The sequence below is a fragment of the Melanotaenia boesemani genome, chromosome 15 (assembly GCF_017639745.1).
Source record: "Melanotaenia boesemani isolate fMelBoe1 chromosome 15, fMelBoe1.pri, whole genome shotgun sequence".
In the NCBI taxonomy this organism is placed as follows: Eukaryota; Metazoa; Chordata; class Actinopteri; order Atheriniformes; family Melanotaeniidae; genus Melanotaenia; species Melanotaenia boesemani.
This window is the reverse complement of record NC_055696.1, coordinates 29,522,470-29,543,387: the sequence shown is the minus strand read 5'-3', so window position 1 is coordinate 29,543,387 and position 20,918 is coordinate 29,522,470. Positions and strand designations below refer to the sequence as shown.

The 20,918-nt window shown below is 38.8% G+C and overlaps 1 protein-coding gene across 1 annotated transcript; it reads right to left on the bottom strand.

Annotated features, from left to right (window-relative positions):
* Positions 1-1,186: 1,186 nt before the first annotated feature.
* Positions 1,187-20,918, bottom strand: LOC121654988 (CD166 antigen homolog). Its single transcript, XM_042009396.1, has 16 exons — positions 20,704-20,918; positions 17,123-17,229; positions 15,198-15,417; positions 14,755-14,819; positions 13,571-13,658; positions 13,035-13,205; positions 12,176-12,300; positions 11,551-11,683; positions 10,838-10,950; positions 10,582-10,705; positions 9,281-9,402; positions 8,438-8,567; positions 5,892-5,918; positions 5,433-5,529; positions 4,645-4,740; positions 1,187-1,890 (listed from the first exon to the last, which is right to left on the bottom strand). The coding sequence occupies exons 1-15, from the start codon at positions 20,759-20,761 to the stop codon at positions 4,656-4,658; spliced, it is 1,665 nt and encodes a 554-aa protein (XP_041865330.1). The 5' UTR covers positions 20,762-20,918; the 3' UTR covers positions 1,187-1,890; positions 4,645-4,655.

The window sequence follows — 20,918 nt, the reverse complement described above, 5'->3', positions numbered from 1 at the left end:
GACAAGGTGAGTAAGTGACTGTGGCTGTGACTCAAATGCAATTATTTATTTTAGTGTGACAGCGAAAAAAACATTTACATTTACATCCCGCTCTGTAAGCCAGGGCGGGATCAGCGGCACCTTTGCACATGCGCAATTCATTTTCAGTGTGTAAGCGGAGCGGTGTGTGTGGGTCTTCTCTCTGCTGCTCTGACTGCAGCCGCTGCCCGAGCTACTGTGAGACTGACCGCCTGTGTGAGTGCTTTGGGACGGGGTGGGTTTCCCGCAGCACACGCTGCTCGTTCACGACAGTGACTGCAGAACAATTTGTGCTTTGAAGTCAGAGTCTCCAAAACACCAGAAAAGTCTCCAATAACCACAATGAAAGTCGCTAGTTTTGTTGCTAGTAGCTTTTGACAAAAAAAGTCGCCAAGAGGGTTTGGAAAGTCGTCAGATTTAGCGAGAAAGTCGCTAAGTTGTCAGCACTGATGACTGCCCTGGTCTGCCTATAGCCTGTGTAGAGGCATGGTTGCATTTGCATGATCTCACTCACCACTCCTCATCACTGATTACTCCTTATTCCTCATTCTCTGCATGCTGACACAGTCACTGAGCTTTCCAGTGGGTTTATAATCTAAGAGATAATCTTTCTTTTTTTTCTGTGAGTTTGTATCTGGTTGGTGTTGTGATACGTTTGTGATCTGCTTTTATTTAAGAATTCTTAATCACTGCCAGCTCTGTTTTTCAGTAAAAGCTGTAGGAAATTTTCTGGTGTGTTTATGTACAAATGTAGTAGTTTGTTGTCTGGTGATAGTGTGGATTGAAGGGTCGTTGCCTTTTAACTGTGGTGTTTTTGTCTCCTCTTTCTTCTTTCCCTTCTGCATCTTTATGCTGTCCTCCCACTTTTTCTGTCCCCTCTGGTCAGGTCCAGCAAGATTACATAGATTCCATAATTCAAAGTAAATAAATAAATTAATGAATCAGATTATCAAGAGAAGCCTTATACCCATAAGCCTCCCCTTGGCAAAGCAAATTTGTTTGGCACAATACAGCAACCAGGTTATCATTTTGGTTGCTATGATGCTGGACAGGGCAGGTTAAAAAAAAAAAAAAAAAAAAAAAAGATCAACAGTGTTAAAATGTAGAAATCTGACTGCTGGGTTCATTTGGAATCTGAAAAAAACCTCACCTCACTTTAAATATGCAAATATAGGGACTTTTATTATCACAGTTTACGCAGTCATCGTGATATGTATATTATGCAGGATGTCACAATGAAGAACAATTTTTTGTAGTATGTCCCTGACAGTTTGTTAGGGAAAGTAAGTCAAAAGTAAGAAATTCACTTTATTTACAATCTAGCCATCACTTTTTACACAGTTATTAAGGAATTACTTATGCATAAATAACCTCATAACCCTACTGAAGCCACAGTTACTGTGTTTTCTGGCAAAACAATAAGCAACATGTTATCATCCTATTAACAGTCCATCAGTTTATTTCCAGTGTTTATACTCAGACATCAGGTACAATAATCATCAGTGTGAAGTCATAAAGCACAGTGTCTTTTTAATCTGAGCAAAATAACAGATTCTCCTTTCAAATTATCCAAAAAAGTAAAGAATGTTTAAAGAACACTAAATACATTAGCATGCCCAGCCTGAGAACATTTGAATTATTTATATAGTTTTTAATATAAAAACAGCCTTAAAAAACAAACTTAATCTAAATAAATATTGCAAATACACAACCTCACAGGAACAAAACATAGCAGGACATTCACACAGAAAATAAATTAAAAAGAACTACAAAAGGCACAGTAAAAGAGTACAGCCTTAGTGCACATTCAGGATGTCTGACATGAAGCTGGCTGGGAGTCTTTTCTGATGCTGTTTGACTGATCCTTCATCTCTACAACACACAGAGAAACCATCGTTAAAACCATTTCCATCACAAAATAATCTGACACAGAAAACACACTGATAACAGGATCGCATCATTCTTATTTAAAGTTTTAAAGTTATTTAAAATTTATCCCAAATGTGATTAATAGATGCCGTTTCTATAACTGTGAAAAAGAATCTATTTAGTGTATATCTGTTAAACGTTTTCATTAAACTTCATTCTGGTTCCAGCTACAGAGAAACTTGACCAGAATTCTGGGTAAAACTGTTTCCTTCTGAAAAAGATCAGCAGTGTTCAGGTTGACTGCTAGAAGAAAAGTCAAGACAAAATATTATTCCTCGAATTTAACAATTTATCTGTATCATGTGAAATATTCCCGGCCAAGGCTCAGACGAGTGTATGTTTGCCACATACACAGCAGAAGTTACAAAATCTTTTTATACACTGAATTTTCTCTCTCTGTATGCTCCTTTCATGTTATCTGGCTCCAAAACCGGCTCCCGCATGCAGCTGACCGTGGCATAATAAGTTTCGGTAGAACTTAGTGAAGGAACTGATTACACAATAATGACTCACAGAGTGGAAACGTACTGACACACAGCTACAGACTGTATTAATCATCAAAGGTGCATTATGAACAAATGATAAATGCATTGTAGAAATATGAGGTTCAACTCTTCAATTTACAATTTTATTTATTTGTTTATTCATTGGGAACAATGCAAAGAAACATAGAAGACAGTACAACTGATGTTTTGCATTTGAGTAAATAGCATTAAGCTAATCTGTCCTTCATACCCAATATCGTTCTTATTAGTTTGATCAATATACTAAATAATTTCATATACACAAAATATGGCTGGAAAACTGACCCTCCTTTTATATTTACAAGATTACAGACGTAAAGGTGTACACATCACCAGTAATCAAAACATTAATAATGAGATATATATATATATATATATATATATATATATATAGCTTTTTTAATGTTTGTATTTGTACAACTTTGATGTTTCTAATGTGTGATATGTGACATTCTTGTGTTTGTATAAGATTTTATTTTTTTAACTTTGAAAAAGATGTCAATAAAGTTATAGAGAAAAAAGAACTAATTAAAAAACCACATTCATATAACTAGGCTCAAGCTGTGTCCCTATTCAGGGTCTGCACACTTCGAAGTGTGAATTTGTCGGCTGCATACGTCATCATGGTGCACCGAGCACTGTCCCATTTCAAAGCTGCCTCCGGATCCACTCTATAAAGCCACATTTTGTTTGGCCTGAAACAAAGGCTGCTGGCGATGCATCCTTCACGGCCTCTTTTCTCCCAGAATTCATTGCGTACAAGATAGTGGCAAATCAGCAACCAAGCTCAGAAGTACATTTTTTTGTTTGTTTGTTTGTTTGTTTTTAACCACACTTTAGTAGAAACATGACAAAACCAAGTACATTAAAACGTGGGCGGTATTAAAATTCTGTAATATTTGATATTTGTGGATTTTAAGGGGTTAAAGAAGTGGTTTGTATTAGCTGGAAAACAACAGAGCCTCAGACATTTATTTATTTATTTTTTTACATTATTACTCCGGTGGTGTTAACGTTCACTAAAGTGATATAAAACAGTAATTTCAGAGATTTAAGTGATTCGACATCCTACGTTGTTGTTATGGGAAATTGTTGTTGGCTAGGTAGCCTGTACCATTTCACAAAAGTTAAGTGGACTTCGAAGTGTGCAAATTACATAGGACACTCTGTAGTTTGTAGACCGTGAATTGGGACACAGCTTCAGTTGAATGACATCACTAGACTCACTTTGATGACATCACTAGACAGAGTTTGGTTACATCACTGAAAGAAAATCCAAGTCAAGTTTTTATTTTTGGGAATTTATTATTAAAAATAAATTATCCAATATTATTAATCTAATAGTTTAAAACTGCCAGTTATGGAGATGGCCATTGTTGTGTACTATCTGGGAAAACCCTGAGTAGAAAAGCAAGATGGCACTCTTTTTGTTTTACTGTGTGTGTGCATAATATACTGAGCTGTACTGTGTGTATGCAGTGGTCAAAATCCCCAGTCAGAGAGCCCCACTTGGTAAAAATCCCCTAGTAGGAGAGTCCTCTCCTCTTCAGAAAGGACAGAGTCAGGTCATCCTTCGGTCATCCACTTGTGTGTGTGATGCTGAACTGTACTGCATGAAACCCTAAAGGATATGTAACCTGATAAAAAACTGTAGCATGATCATGCAGGCTAGAAGAGCGTAAAACTTTTGACTTCTCAACCGATAGTTGAACTCAACTGGGAGGTGACCAAGGGCTAGTCCAACCCTGGACACCGTTCAGGAGGTAGTAACCTTTTACAAAATGCTGATTAAGATTGTAAGATATGATCAGATTGGAAGTTCTGATGAATGATGGTGTAATGTAATAAGGAGCGGGATACATTAAATACTTTGCCCATAAGTAATTCCCAACATACTGATAATAAATGACATGAGAGTAAAACCAGTCCAGACTCCTGCAGCCTGTTTTTGCACCTGATATGATGTACATCTACAGCATTACTATGGCTCCTGTCTTATCATCTTTGGACATCAGAATATGTGAATGTATTTGATGTTTTTCTGTTTTATTCAACAGACTGAATGTCAAAGCTGAAGAAACACCAACGATAACATCTTGACTCAAGTTACTGATCAGAATGAAACATTTTTCTTTAGCCTGTATTTGTTTATGTTTGTGGAATTTTCTCCTACCTGAGCAGCTTTTAAGGTTTTTCATTGTTCTCCGCCAGCTTCATGGTCTCCTCTAACTTGACCGGATTTGTAGTTTCAGTCTTGAAGCTTCCACGTCTGCAGTGAAAACAGAATTCACAGTTAATCATTAAATTAGGAGAAACATGAGAACAGTCTGGACAGGAAGTGAACTAGATGAACTTCCTGAGAGGGTCTAGAACAGGGTATTCAACTAAAATTTAAAAAGGTCCAGTTAGAGAAAAACTTCTCAGGGGAAGATCCAGGAGATCATAATATATATATATATATATGTATATATATATATATATATATATATATATATATATATATCTTAAGACTCCCAGATTGGGAAATGCTGATCTAGAACATGGTAGTATTGATGTAGAACATCATATAGAAACACATGACATGCTGTTTACACTAAATATTTGTGAGATTGTCGATTTGTTGTATGCCACCTGGGGGGAAGTCAGACAGTCTGACTGAAGGGGTGATGGGTTATGTCAGTATAACTGAAAACTTTTTATCTCAAAAAATTTTTTCTATCACAAAATAAATATTCTAATTTAATAATAGTAAACAAATTATCCTCTTTTTAAGTTGTAGTTACCCACAGCCCTTTCTTAGACAGATGGGATGGATTTAGTACAGGAAAGTTTGTTTTATCCAGTATCTAAAGTAATGTGACATCTGGCTTCCTGTCTGCTGATTTTCATCCCTGCTAGTTACAGATCTTGTCCTGGATCTGTTGGGAACACTCTGAGATAAGTGTTCAAGCATTTCCATACCTGCTGTTCCTCCTGTAGAGCCAAATGCTGATTCCAATGACAAGCGCAAGCAACAGGATGACCCCCACCGCCACCAGCACTGAGAACACCTGATCATCTGCACACACAGAAACACTCAGGATGAACACACCAACTAGAGCGTCTAAAAACATGCTGTTAGATTCTACATTATTTTAAGACCACTTTAGTTTAACATCACACTAAGTTTAACATCTTACCAGATTTCACCTCAAATCTCTTTATAATGAAGCCAAAACTTTAGTGTCTTATTTTCATTCACACACTGAATGAACAGCAGCGCATCAATTCTGATTAATATTGATCTGTTAATGATCTGTTATGATGATCACAGTCACCTGTCAAGTCTGAAGATACGAAGTAGCTGACATCATATCTTTAACTACTGCATAACCATAAGACGACTGGCAGAAGTTTAGAGAGGAAAAGAAAATATTTTACCTTTTTCATTACTTCTCATCTGAATATCTGAAATCAAACAGAAACAAATTCAAATTCATATAAAAAGAAAAAGAAAATACAATGAACATTAAGTTTGTCTAAAACTTTAAATGCTTGTACAGGGGGCAGTATGAAATACGGCATTACAGAAGAGATTTGTACACACTAGGAAGCAGCAATCCTAACATGTAGCATACTGCAATGATGGGGATAAACTCAGCTTAAAGCTCTACCAAGCATGGGCATTCAAACCAAACACAGCTCAAACCCAAAGCAGTTATATGCGGGCCCTCAATGTGGGCGTGGCTCCGGCTCAGCTGTGGGAAGGAGAGCAGAGGCTGTGGTTCAGGGAGCGGCAGGTAAGGCAGACTGGTTTTTTCCCAGATATGAAAATATGCAAATTAAGTGTCATTGATAGCCTTTTCAACTAATTAAGATTTTTTTAAATTATGTTGAAAAAGACAAGAAGAAAAAAATGTTTTATGACCGGTGTGATAATAATTGTTTCCTGTTTTATTTTGCAGTTTTCCCCTTGTGTATTCTGTTTTGCTTTCTGCTTCCTGTTCCTACACCTGGTTTAATTTGCTAATTTGCTCCATCTGCTTCCTACTAGTTCCTCATCTTCAATTCCTGTAAAATAAACTTGAGTTTTGCACCTGTCTGCCTACTACGTCTTCGTAAGCCTGCATTTTTGTCCACAACTCATCCGCTACTCACAACCCTGACAGTAGGTCCTTTATCCTAATCCGGTATTTTACAATGTGCATTAGTGTGAGTGTGTGGGTGTGTACATGTGTGCATGTTCGTGGATGTGGAGGCGTTTTTATGTTTGTTATAGTTACTTATGATTGTATTTATGTTCTATGTGTTTTATGGCACTGTGGGAGAAATGCCCCCCCAATTTCGTTGTGAGAGGTGTCGCAATGACAATAAAGATATTCTGTTCTATTCTAGCTACCTTTCTATTTCCTATTGAAATTCTTAGAGCATTCAGTGTCCAACTATGCTTTGCATATCTCACGGGCATAGGTGGTGTGTTTATCACACAGCTCAGGAACTGATTCCGGGTTCATAGTAGGGCTGGGTTAAAAAAATCGATTTGAACTGATTTAAATTAAATAAATTTAAGTCAACTCTCGCGTGACTTACTGAGGCTCAGTGAGATCTTAGCATAAATATATATATATATATATATATATTTATATATATATATACACACACACAACTGGATTTCTGTGTTGCCTCCGTCATAAATAAACTTCTCGTGATGTCAAATTCCGATGTTTTCATACATCAGTGTAGAATACATTGACCTGTAAAGTATTTTGCAGTATATTACTGCTTACATTAGCAGCTAACACTAAAACCACGGATGCTGCCACGTTCCACAACATGAAGTGATGTCACCATGCACGTATGTACTTTGAAATAAATCTGACATGATCATTTAAAGTTACATTTCCTCTAAAGCAGGTTTACACTTCCTTTAATCAGAAAGTAAACTGTGTGGTGCTATTAATCTGGCTTACATGACGGCATGTGATAGCTGTGCCTGCTCTCCGTGTGTAACGTTTCAGTGTTGTGCCGACAGTCTCACAGTCGTCATGGGAATGCACACAGCTGAGGAAGCTGCATCTAACCCATTGTAGGAATTTCTGAGTCATATTACGGCTTAAAAAAGCAACACTATTGCCACAGCAATAGCAGGAAGTAATGCAGGCAGACAACTGCCGACTGTGTAACGCGTACATTTATGAGATTATACAATACTAATTAATGGGACAATATAAACGGACTGAACTCTGATCACTCAATTTCATTTTATTACATCATAGACGTTTCAGGCAGAGCTTCCTCAGTTCCTTCCTTTCCTTTATATTTTCTGTTCAGTTCTTTTGAGGCTCAGCATCTAGCTTTGTTGTACAGGCCTCTGGCCTTCCTTCCACATCGTGTCATAGTGAAAACTTCTCAAACTAGAACCAGGTCGATGTGGTTGCTGTGCCAGGGGAACCCTTCATGTAACAACACTGCTAAACTCCACTTCAAACAAACCACACAAACAAGGTGTCATAAGAAAAGAGAGGCTCTGCTGAATACAAGCAGGTCTGTCTCATCACTGTGGGACAGAAGTCTGGGAGCTAGCAGCCATAATCAGAAATCTAACTTACTTTTGCTCTTTTGTAGTTAAGTTTTATTACAGCACTTAAAAACTCACTAGTGTGGGTTTTATTGTGAAATATTCACCTTATACTATTTTGGCTTTACTTCACACTGGATCCTTGTGGTGAAAGTAATTTAGCTGGTTTTTCAAGTAAAGAAAAAGACGTGAGCTGCTGATCAACATGCAGGAAGTCATTATGAAAGGCAGTGTGGGTTGTGTCTGTTAGATACTAGTTTTCTTCTTAAAAAAATACTGAAGTGTAACTGCTGAGAGTTGGAAGGATTAATTGTCCCAGACAGACGGTGACTTGTGTTTCGCTCTGAATAAACTGCCATGAGGTCTCCATTCATTCTGAAACAGAAGTATTAAATAAAACTGGACTTACCAGGATGAATATTTATTATTTTGACGTCTTCTCCCAGTTTGTTGCTGACATTGCATACGATGGTGAGGTTTTTCTGGAGGATAACAGTGATGTTGTGGACTGCTTTGCCATTAATGTATGAGCTTTTCTCCTAAAGGAAGGCAAAAGTACACTTGATTATAGCAGCACACACACAAACAAGAGGATATAGCTCAGTTGTAATGCTGCTACACCACCATTCCTAGACAACAGATGATACTTCAAACCCATCATCCAGACTGACAAAGAAACAACTTCTGACCCAGGGGGTTTAATATTAACAATCAGGCCCATGTGTAACAGTTAGATAAAGATGCTACAACAAGGACGAACCATAAGGTAAGGGGGGTGCATCATCATCCCCACTCCAGCATCCAAGAATGGGTACCATTCTTAGAGCCTGAATGACCCATTCCCAAAACTATAAATTAAATAAATTACTTTCCACTGATCAGTGGAGAGAATCATCATTTCCTGTTTGACTCAGCATAGAAACTAGACCAGTATAACTGATGTGCAAGCAGCCAAAGGAACAAAGAAACAAAAAATCCTGCACTGTACTTAATGACTGCACACACCACCACAGCACTGCCTGTTTAATGCACATCATCATGATCTCCTCCACCGATGCCCTTTGTGTTATTGTCTGAAACGGATGTTTGAACTTTGAGGTGAACTCAGATCTCTGTCTGGACTGCACTGTTGTCTGGTGGATGTACTGGCCAACTACCATGACAACATAAGGGAAGCATGGAAGTATGAGAGCAGTGACATTTGAAATAGACATAGTAATGAGTGCATAAATAGGACATAACAAAGACTCACGCTGGTGTAGTTGACACTCCACTTGAACTTGGGTTCTGGGAATCCCTCAGCTTCACAGACCAGCACTTGGTGCTTGGAGTCATTAGCCTTGTGTTTCGTGAGGCTGGTGATCACAGGACTTCCTGAAGGATGAACATTACCACCTCAGTAAAACAGTTCAACGTCCTTTTATAACATAGAGAACCAATATTTAATTTGTTGGAGTTTATTTTCAGACTTCCACCTGATGTAGTAAAACTGGATTTTCTGGTTAGTTATGATGCTGTAATGAGTTTATTTGCTGAATATGCTTTATTTATGACAGAAAGCACTAGATGTAGACAACCTATTCTACTTTTAGTCAGATAAAGGGAGTTCTTCAAGATGAATTATTTGATATGTGATGAAGAACACAAACTGTAATGTCATCCTGGTGCTCTTTCTTTCTAAGCACATTAGTCTCAAGTCCCCAAAGGGTCTTACAGCAAGCCAACAACCAGCTGTTGGGCATGTTTAGAGCATCTGTGAAAGTCTGTCAGTTTTTGGTGTGTGCGCCCCTTCACCATTGTCAGTTTGTTGGTGTTTTATATGTGTAGAACAAGCTAATCCTGATCAGCTAGTGAATCTTTGTCCAGGTAGTTAGACAGCAGTAGTAACAAAAAGCTAATAGCTAACTTAAAATATTGAACACCCTATATCTTCTCCATTATCCTCTTCCCTTCTTCACTTTCATAACTATGTACTCAAATAGTCCAAAAAGACCAGTTTTGTTTGATATTACTAAAAACACAAAGCAAAGACCACAAAGAGACACTAATCATGGAGGACAGTATCCACGGAGATGTCAGGGAGATAAAGACACTAATCTCTTAAAATGGATTGTGTTAACAGAAAAAAGTTCAGTGGTAAATCTTAAGACACAAAGATGAACATAGTTAAGATGATATAAATGCAGTTACTTCATCTACTGCGGCACCATTTTTTTTAAATGGAAAATTTTCACAGCATGGTCATTTCCACACCATTTTCTAGAATTCAAGACTAAAACTTAAAAATTCTTCCATCACACGCATTTTATTCAATCTAAAGCTCTTACTCTCTATAGACACCCCCCCCTCTTTCACATCCAGTATATCTAGAGCAAAAATTCTCATATCTTCTCATATTCTATTATCTGTTCACAGTAGACAAATATAGATGACCATAAGATCTGCATGCTACTACTACATACTCATCACACTGCACCAGTTTTGATTCAGGGATTGTTGTTTATCTTTTTTATTATGTGTGTTTTAACATAAATCATAACAACACACACTCACCTTCTACAACCAGTTCAAAGTTCTGATTTCGTGTCAGGTGTCCCATGGAAGCCTTACACATGTACACGCCTGCATCTCTGTAGGTCAGCCTGGTAAACTCTGGCTCCTTCACCATTTTTCCATCCTGAAAATAAGAATAACATTCAGTCTGTCTTTCTTTAAAATAAAATGAGTCTGGAACTCACATCTGAATGCAGTAATTACACATAAATTCCTTCTTTATCATTTGCAAATGACTCTGTCTCATCATCCTTACCTTTGTCCATGACACTGAAGCATCACCTGTGGCATTCTTCTCCACCTTCACAGACAAGGAGTCTCCCACCATCTTCACAATCTTCCCAGAAGGACTGAGAGTCAGGTCCAGATCTGAGAAAACACCACAAATGATGGTTTTGGAACATATTCATGTGGATCACATGTTGAATATGTGTGCTTCACATGTGGAACATGTGGGCTGCATGTGGTTCCATATATAAATCTCATGTGCTCTACATGTAAAGCACATGTGGAAACATGGAATTTTTTTAAGGGTAACCTGTTGTTTTGCTTCTCTTAAGACATCAAAACAAACTTCATTAAAAGCTGAGACCTATCACGGGAACCTTCCTCAGATACCACCATGTCTGGTCAGCTGTAGCTGCATCATTTTACGTCTTATTGGTCAAAGCGGCCACTAAAAGAAGAAGTTACCTAATCCAAACCCATCCAAAGATTTGAGAAAAAGAAATGTCAGAAAAAGAGAAACTGACTTTTACACCTCCCTGTCTGACAGGGCTGCCAAGGTTTAACTGAGATTACAGTAACTCTGATTTCATTTAAAGAGAATCAAAGAGCCTTGTTCTATGAAGTGTCTCAGTCCGGGTTTGGTTGAATAAGGACGGATCTGGGGAACAGTTCAAATCAAAGTCTGGACAACTTTTTGTTAATGGTGGAGAAGTTACACCTCTGCTCAGCAGGAGTACTCACAGTTAACAAGGACGTGCTGGGAGGCTTGAATTTCCTCATTATCATGAAGGGAACATTTGTATTCACCAGAAGCATCTCTGCTGATGGAGGGAAAGGTGTAGGTGTCTGAATTTTTTACCTCAATCTTCTTCGTCTGATGGAGAAAGAAAAAAAAATGTTCATGATGCTAGTTATGGGATAAAAATACTCTTATCCAAAGTTAGACCTGATGGACTTTTATATTAAAAACATAACAACAAGAAGCAGAAAGGAAGGAAGGGAAGGTCTACTTTCGACAGACACCTCACACCCATGAATTCATTCAGGAATAGACTCACTCCACCGGGCACCACAGGGAATCAAACTCTGTAACTCCACCCTTTGTGATTATTATTTGATAAGTTTACCTGCAAATGTATATTGTATGTAATGAATTTTATATGAGCAAACATTTTTACTACTTTAAATTCCTATTATCTCCAATAGTGTGTTGTTACAAAAGATTTATCCCTTGGGGATGAATCATTTATTCTGAATCTAATCTGAATTTAACATCAGTACATCTAGTAAACAGTGTAATTTTTAATGATGAACTTTCTCTTCTGAAAGTTGTAACAGGCTGCAACAGTGAATAAAAAATAAATACCTGGAAGATGAAGAAGAAGGAGTTGGGTGGAGGGTTGCCATCGGCCGAACACTTCAGCGTCAGATTGTCTCCTTCCACAATGGGCTGCTTGGACAGAATTTCAAGGCTAGCCTTCTCTGATGGATCTGAGAGGTTTAGAGGACAATAATGGGACAAAGAAAAAGGAAATATTAATGTTTACTTTGTAAAATGTTTCACTAAAACATAACTTAGTTCACAGATGAAGATACATGTAAGCATGTAACAAAACAGGTGACATATTAGTCTGTCAACACATAGTAAAGATTTACTGATTCATAAAATCCTAAAACAACTTTCAGCAATCTGCTAGTTCCAATTTCACATCCAAACTCGTCAAACCTCAACACACAAAACAAGTTATTTTAGACAGTCAATTGTTCTGTCAACATGCAGTGTGTCCATTTCCAGTAGAGGAATACAACTCATAGAAACAGCAAACAGATTCTGGTTTACACCTCAAACTATAGGGAAGCCAATAAGGGTATATTTATATTTCATGGTTTGACATTCTATTGGTCAGAGATAATCATCACCTATGGGCAAAAACAACATTTGTGCAGCACTCTAAACACTGACGGAAAGTTAGTTAAGTATTAAAGTATGCAATAAATCTACCATATTTGTGTGAGCGTTTGATTTTAATAAACACAACACAGCTTCTTCTCTGACTTAAACTTTCAGCCACAGTCCTCTGCTGCAGGGGTCAGTCGACATACTGCTGTTTAACTTTCAATACTAATACCACACATTACTCACACTTCTAACTTTGACTACCCATGACTTTGTAGAAGACGTAACTAATTTATAGAGCCTGATAGGGAGACTACATTCCACTCACAGTAGATGGGAAAAGGTCCAAGGGGGGTCTCTTGATTAGACCCCTCGTAGGTGGATACACAGGTGAAGACTGAATCTTTGTCTTTTTTGGTAGCTGAATATTGCAGGGTGGAGGAAGTGGTGGACAGTCCTGTGGCGGGATCTAGCTTCAAACTGGAGGTTATTACAACACCTAGACGGACAGACAAGCACACACACATAAACACAGAGTGAGTGTGAAGGTGTAGCATTCAGTATTCAACTAGTCCTGTCTGATCCAGCAGCTGGACAACATCAGACACCAAAGATCAAAATATAGTGTTACAGGAAACCTAATGAACCATTTCTAAATCATCTAAATATCTTATTTATATCTAATTTTAATTTAGGTGTATGTTAAAATGACATGTTTCCATTTATTATTATTCATTCAGTGAACACAATCACAAATCCCATTTCAGTTTCCTCACAGTGTTAAACACTAGCTGTCCATCAGGAGGATCTCTGTTAACAGCAGCTTGGGATCTGCTAATAATTTAAGTTCATAACATGAGTTACCTTTTCCATCAGCTTCCAACTGTTTTTCACCCTTTTTCCACGTGATGGTGGCTGCAGGGTTTGCATCTGAAACAACGCATGTTCCTACCTGAAAACAAGCAAAAACAAATTAAAGCTAACAAAAGGTTAGACGAAGCTAAGCACCCATAGAAGCATCATTCATAATATCATCAGTATGATTTCTAAGGGCCGGCTGTTCAAACTTCGGTTATCAGATAGGATCAAATCTTGAAAAATCTTTTGTTCAAAAGGAAAATCCGGATTATGAAATCGGCTTGGATCACGTAATCCAGTCCTGGATGTTATCTGGATAAAACCCTCAGTTTGAGTTGTTCAAAACTGTAGAATCCGGATAACTTTGATCCAAAAAAACAGGATTATCCTGATCCCAACAGTGGGTAGGATTACAAGGCGGATTTCAGGAAGAACATGCAGCACAACCTAACAGTTGATCAAATAATAGAACTTTTTATTCGATGCATATGCTTATATTTGTATTTTGCACCTGACTTCTTTAATCGTTATAGGGATAAGGTGATTAAAATAGACATAAGCCTTTCAGCATAATAAAGCAAAGATTAAAAACATGACATTATCATGTCCCCATGAAATAAACCCCCAAACAAATTCTACAACAAACACACATATAATAATCGATTTTCCTGCATAATCAGAAAATAACCGGTCAAAAAAAGACATTTCTAATGATTTCATCCCTCACTACACATCCTGCCCATCCCTTATTCTGACAGAATGCCAACAGAATGAATGTTGGGCCGGTACCTCCACATGGGGCTCAGGTGTGTCATTAACATTGTCACAGAGAGGGAGATTCTACCTGGTCGCAATGTTATGCAGGACAATACATGCACGTATTATGTTACATGCTCCCGGTGGTTCCACTCGCAAGCAGTTAAGGCATGCAGACCGTCTCTTCTACCTGTTGTCTTCACATAGCCGGAAGCTCACATTGATATACATGCTGGAAATCTGGATTTCGGATCATAAACTTTATTTCCATTTTGTTTACTTTTTTTCTAGGTTGCTGGGACACAAAATGATCCAACATCTTCGCATGTGTTCTGGGACATGTATTCAGTCTGACAGCGATTATTATGACAGTGTGATCCAATCTTTGTCCTCTCTACAGACCCTTTTACTATGACGTCTGTGCTGGTTCTTACTGGTGTTAGGTTGTCCTTTATCAGTGCTTTGGCCTCGCCCATAATCTCAACTGATGAAGGTTTCTCTGCAAAAACAAAAGAGCATGATCAGTTTTTTGGACTCATACAAGTCTCACTTCGTAGTTCTCTTTGTGGCTCAGTTCAAATTTCAAATTTACTGGTTGACACACAGGCAGTTTGGGGAAGAGAAACTAGGATTTGGAAGAACTCGCTCTAAGCTGGGTGGATGTAACAGCTTATGTTTGGTCAGAAAGTGCTCCTGATGTTTTACATCAACCTCTGCTAGTAAAGTTGTTTTTTTATTTATTTTTTTAACAGAAACAATGTGCAAAAAGAGACTTTTATATAATATTTGTGAGAAAAAATCAGTGTGCATATAATAATAATTATAGTAATAATAATAACAGTAATAAACTTTGAATAAACTTTGTTTTGAAGCTTACTGTTAACAAAAACTTGAACAGAATACTCCTTGAGGTTGGTCTCTGAAGCCACCATACAGGTGAAGGTTTGCTGGTCCCTGAGCGAGGCCTGGGTGATGTGCAGGCTGTAGTTTTCATCGATGCTGATCCGCTGGGCGTAGCTGCCTGTGGCCTGAATCGTAGCCTGGATGCTTCCGGGTTGTTTCACTAACAAGTCGTCGTCAGGACCGTCAGATCTTTTCTAATGAGCAAGACCACAATAAAATGACACAGAAAAGTCTTTTTAGAAAATTTCTATGTCACAGTTTCTGATACCTTAACCTGAACTATGATTTACTTAATCCCTTAAAATCCTGCTTTTTATGTCTAAAAGACGCATTATGAACCATCTTTTTTACTGGTGTACAGTATGGCTTTGAAGATAGATTGCATTGGCAACTGGTCAGAAATAAGTGTTACAGTTATGATTAAGGATGCATGAAATATCAGCATTAATATCGGTATCAGCTGCTGTTAACCATTTTTTAACATATCTGTATCCATCCGATGAGCAAATATTAACAGCCGATATTTATTTTCGTCTAATTACTGTTTGTGTAAGTGTGTTGGAAGGAGGAAGGAGGTTTGTGCCAGGCGGCCATGTTAGGACATGTCACAGCGATGCAGCACTGCATTGTGGGATGTAAATGAAGCTAGAAGCAATGTCAGCTGTGTGATCATTTTTCACGGTGTCAAAAGAAGATGCTAGAAAAGCAGTATGCAGTATTTGCAAAGTCAAAATGACGCGAGGAGGATGCCGTGTCAAATCATCCAACACCACAAATTTGATGTCATCTGAAAAACCGCCATTCAGAAGCTCACAAACTATGGCGGGAAGCTAACGCCCCTTAATGTTTCCATAATTTTTACTTTGTACAGAATTTGATAATCTTAAACTTTTAGAAACAAAATATATATATTGACATCGGTAAATATCGGTTATCAGCCAAAATGTTCATATTGGTCCATCCCTAGTTATGATTGTAGCCTGGAATAGTATCATTCACATGTCAGGAATCTTAGCGTTCCAGTGATGTAGGAAGGTACTTGGAAGGCAAAATACACATTTATGTGTCATGTCCTGCCTGTGATACGGCTGCTACCAACAGGTTAAAGTCACCCAAGGTTTACACAGTAAGTTAGCTTTAAAAGATAGATTTAGATGACTTTTCATTTATTTGACATGGTTCACTCTTCATATAATACAGTACATTCCAGCAGACCTATTGTGTTTTTTTTTCTTCAATAATCACAACTGAATATTAAAGGAACTATAGAAAAATAATGCAACCACAACTATTCATAAGTCAAATACAAGTAAAAAGCTATTCAGACACAAATAATTGATTAAAACCAATAAAAAACCTTCATTAACCATTTAAAGACTGGGACAGACTGAACCCTATTAATTACCTGAACCTATATAGTCAATAATGTCTTTTAAAGTCTGAGTAAACACTCATAATGGTGGTTTCTGAGGTGGATGTTTTCTACGCATGCTTGGTGTTTAGGTGACGTGAGTTTAAGAAAAGACTTGAAAAATGGTGCCAGCAACAAAGAGCTGGCATGTGGCGGATACAATGATTTAGTTGAAAGCTTTAAGAGATTGTTCAACACTAAATTCATCCAAAGGTAGGTAACACCAGTCCTCTTCCACTGGGTAAGGGGCGCTGTGAGATTCTGCTGCAACTTCGATGATCACTAGAAGCTACAATCTACAGAAAAAATAGACTTTCTGCAGCCTCCTTCTCAACAGCCACATGTTTCTTGTTTTCTTAGCCTGAAACATCTGAGTGTTTAAAGGATGTACTGTACCTGCTGTAAATGCTACCACTGAATGTCCGGGGATATCATAAACTCACTAAACATTCAACTATTTCTAGAAAGTCTACTCATTTGCTACTTACAGTCTTCCACTTGACGAACATCATGTCAACTGGTGGAGGATTCCCACCTTGGCATGGAACAACGATGGTGTCTCCGTACCAGGCGCTGACGTTTCGTGTTCCCATCACTGCAACGCAAAAGACAACAGACTGTTACCATTCACACAACTATGAGGAGGCATCAGCAGAGACTTTCTGGTCTGCTGAAGTCAGGAACAGGTTTAATACCACAGTCCTGAGCTGCAGTGGTGTAGCCTAGTTTATTCTAGGGGGTATACTCTAATCCCCCCCTCCCCTCCCTCATACATCATGTCCTGGTGTCACATCTGTCCCCACAGCGGCGTCAAGCCAGATGTTTATTCCTTTTATTATTTTTGATAATAATGATTTGACTTTTTCTTTTCATGTTTTTTCTCTGCATTCCCTCTCCATTAGCTACTCGTACCGCCCAAAAAATCTTCTTCCTCTTCTTTTTCTGCTGCTGCTGCATCTTCACAAGTTTCTGGCACAGCTGGCTCTGAACAGAAAACTTAAAGAAAAAAACTTCCGATTCATCTGTTGCTAAGTTTCGAGAGTCAGTGGATAATATTCCCTCTGGTTTTCTCCTGAAACCGTAACAATGACATCGCTGATGAGAAGAAACCCACATTCCTCTGACTAACTTCCTGATAAGCGTTGGAGTGGCCCCTCCCAACCCCATATGTACCGCTGAACACAGGAATGCAGTTACCAGCTTATTCTGGTTTATTCAGCCTCTGCTGCTTCAGCAGGCATCTCAGGCTCCAGCAAGTCTGCAGAACATCATGTTTATCATTCGAAGTGGACACAAACATAAGATCCTCTTGTTGTAGAAGAAAAAAAAACAGTGCCTTTCATTACTGAGGAGCCATGTAATTTGACATAACATAACGAACACAGCAAGTATTTGTTTTCTGAGCTCAGGAGACAGTATGTGAGGAAAGTACAGCAATTAAGAGGAAAAGTAGTTTGGACCCTCAGCAGCTGCCACTTGTTGTCAATTAGCCGGCAGAGTTCCATCAACAGAAGCACACAGTCAGCGCTCCACGTATATGGCATGTCAGGCGATGCAGAAACCTCAGTAGCTACATGTTCTCCAAAGCAGCCTGAAACGGAGCTGTGAACTGAGCTTTATAACCGCTGGTCCTGACTATCTGACCCCTGATATAAACATCTCAGGACCTTCATACACCAGTCTGTTCCATTCTTGGTGCTTCACTCTGGAACTTTCTGTGTGGCGTTTACATGTCCTCCCTGTGTTTGCATGGCTTTTCTCTGGATTCCTCCCACAGTCCAAAGACATGATGTTAGGTTAACTGGTCACTCTGAATTCTCCCTAGGAGTGAATGGTTCTTTGTGCCTCTGTGTTGGACCTGAGATGGACTGGTGACCTGCCCATACCCTGCCTCTCGCCTGGTAACTGCTGGGATAGACTCCAGCCCCCCGTGACCCTACGTTGGACTAAGCGGTATAGAAAATGGATGGATAAATGGTCATTTTGGTGACACATAGGTGGATTGGAGGTTATAATCTGGTTTTTGTACCGTTGAATCTTCTGATAGCGGTTTCTGGGTCAGTGGTGAACTGATGCAGAACCACCTTCTGACTTAAAAAATTTAATACTTGCTAGCATCCTGCTAGCTTGTCTGTTTTCAGGGCTTTGCTGTTCTGTATAAGGTAGACTCAACTTTTTTGTGGTTCTTTCCTGTCTTTGACAGTCCTTTAAGTCAGTCTGAATAAGTTTTTCAGTGTAGTCTGGATTTCACCAAAGCTCTCCTACTATGTGTCCTACTCCACCAAATATTATGAAGCAGAACTCCAGATTTATTATTCTTTTTGCTTCTGTAAAGATTTGCTTGGACAGTGGATGAAAGCTGAGTTTCTGACAGGAAATGAAGAGATGAAACGAAGAAGAGGATTACTCTTCATCCGAACAGTCACCACACAAGCAAAACATAACATCTATAACATTTCCGTTTCCTCAACAGAGCAATATCACCAATGTTCTCAGCAGGATGGGATTTCTTGTGCTTAGCTAGGGAAGTGGGACTCAGCCAGGGGTACTCCTGGAATCAGAAAACAACTCCATTACTTTCCTTGTCCTCCGGTTTTCTCTCTTCAGTTATCTCAGCCATTATCACCCCTCATTCCCTTCACCGTAGTCCTGTCGTCAACTCCTCCAACAAACAGAGAAATTTAAAAATGAACAGGCGCTGTAGAAAAACGATTTGGTTCAGTAAGGATTAATATGGATGTAACTGAGATGCTTAAGGTCTTATTATCAGTGTTTACAGGATTTGAGCTACAGATTAACTCAAGAATAAACTGGAAACTTTTAAATCAGAGGTGTGAAACTCCTTTTAAATCACACTGTAATCTCCAGTGAGTCAGACTGTAACCTATGATGACTTATAAACGCCTATTAATGAAACTCAGAACTCAGAGAGACTTTGTTATTTGTTATTCTTCCATCTCATGGATCACTTGACCAGAAAAACAGCCTTGTCCTTCCTGTGTGGCGGGACGGTCTCACAGCGAGGAATGAGCTCTATTTAGAGGTTTGTTTGGAGCGCACGAGAGGAGTCAACTGCTGACCTCGTTGGCTTTCCTTATTGTTGTGAAACATGTTCCCATGATGTGAAATAATGTGATGAGACATCTGACAGAAACACCACGCAGCCAGCACAGTGTTTACAGCACAAGCATATCAGGTGCCTTCAACACCACATAGTGGCTCATCTGCAATGCAGAGCAAGTGAAGGCAACACAGGGCAGAGTTGTCGATCACTGGAGTATTAACTATTGTCTTATCTGTAAGAATAAACTAGACACTACGCAGGTCCACTTCACCCTTTCATTTTGGTAATATGTTCAATCATTGAGTAGAGCTCTGGGTTTTCCACAAAAATCCCCCCACCCATTTGAAAACGAGGAAGTGAAAGTAAAACCACGCTGATCAGGTCTGAACCGCCACACACACACGAAAAAAACCAAAGTGGCTCAGTGTGACGTTATGAATCGTGTCATCCTGTAGGGAATACCAGGTTATTTTTCTGATGTCATATTTTAATCATGTGACACATACAGGGAAGAGTTCGGTCTGGTTTTGCCCAAATGTCAGCAGATATGTTCTTATTTTTGTTTTACGACCAGCTGACAGTTTCCAAAACTCGACTGATTCTCAGAAAATGACGAGTCCAAACCCGCAGTTAAAGACTAATCATGTGGATAAAAAGAAAAAGGTTCCAGCCATCTTTATACCCAAACATCATCATCATCATCCTCATCATCATTATCATCATCATCCTCATCGCCTCGGGAATGTAAAATTATTATAACTTCTTAATAACAAATAAAATCACTGTAAGAAAGATCCAAAATGTGAATTTCTATTAAGTTCTACTCAGTTTTCTTTTTCTATTCGGGTGAAAAAGGCAGAGTTTTTTAATCTCAGAGGAAACTTTTACTTATGTGTCTGTTCTGATTCTGATCTTTATTTTCTCCAGCTGGAAATCAGGATAAATTAAATTCAAACAGAGAACTCGTTCCCTGTTTGTCTCAGTATCGTCAGAGACCAGACTTACCTGTTAAAAACGTCCCGGATGTCCATAGAACCAGCACCAGCACCGCAGCTGGGTTCATCCTTCCGATCCGGTTTTCAGGCTTTGAGGTCGGCGGTGATGAAGAACTGAGGACTTAAGGTGGGAGAGCTGGTAAAAATCTCCGGCTGGTGGATCGCTACTGGTCTCTGTGTGGCCAAGAAGTCCGGTACACTCCCAGGTCTGCTTTTTTACAGAGC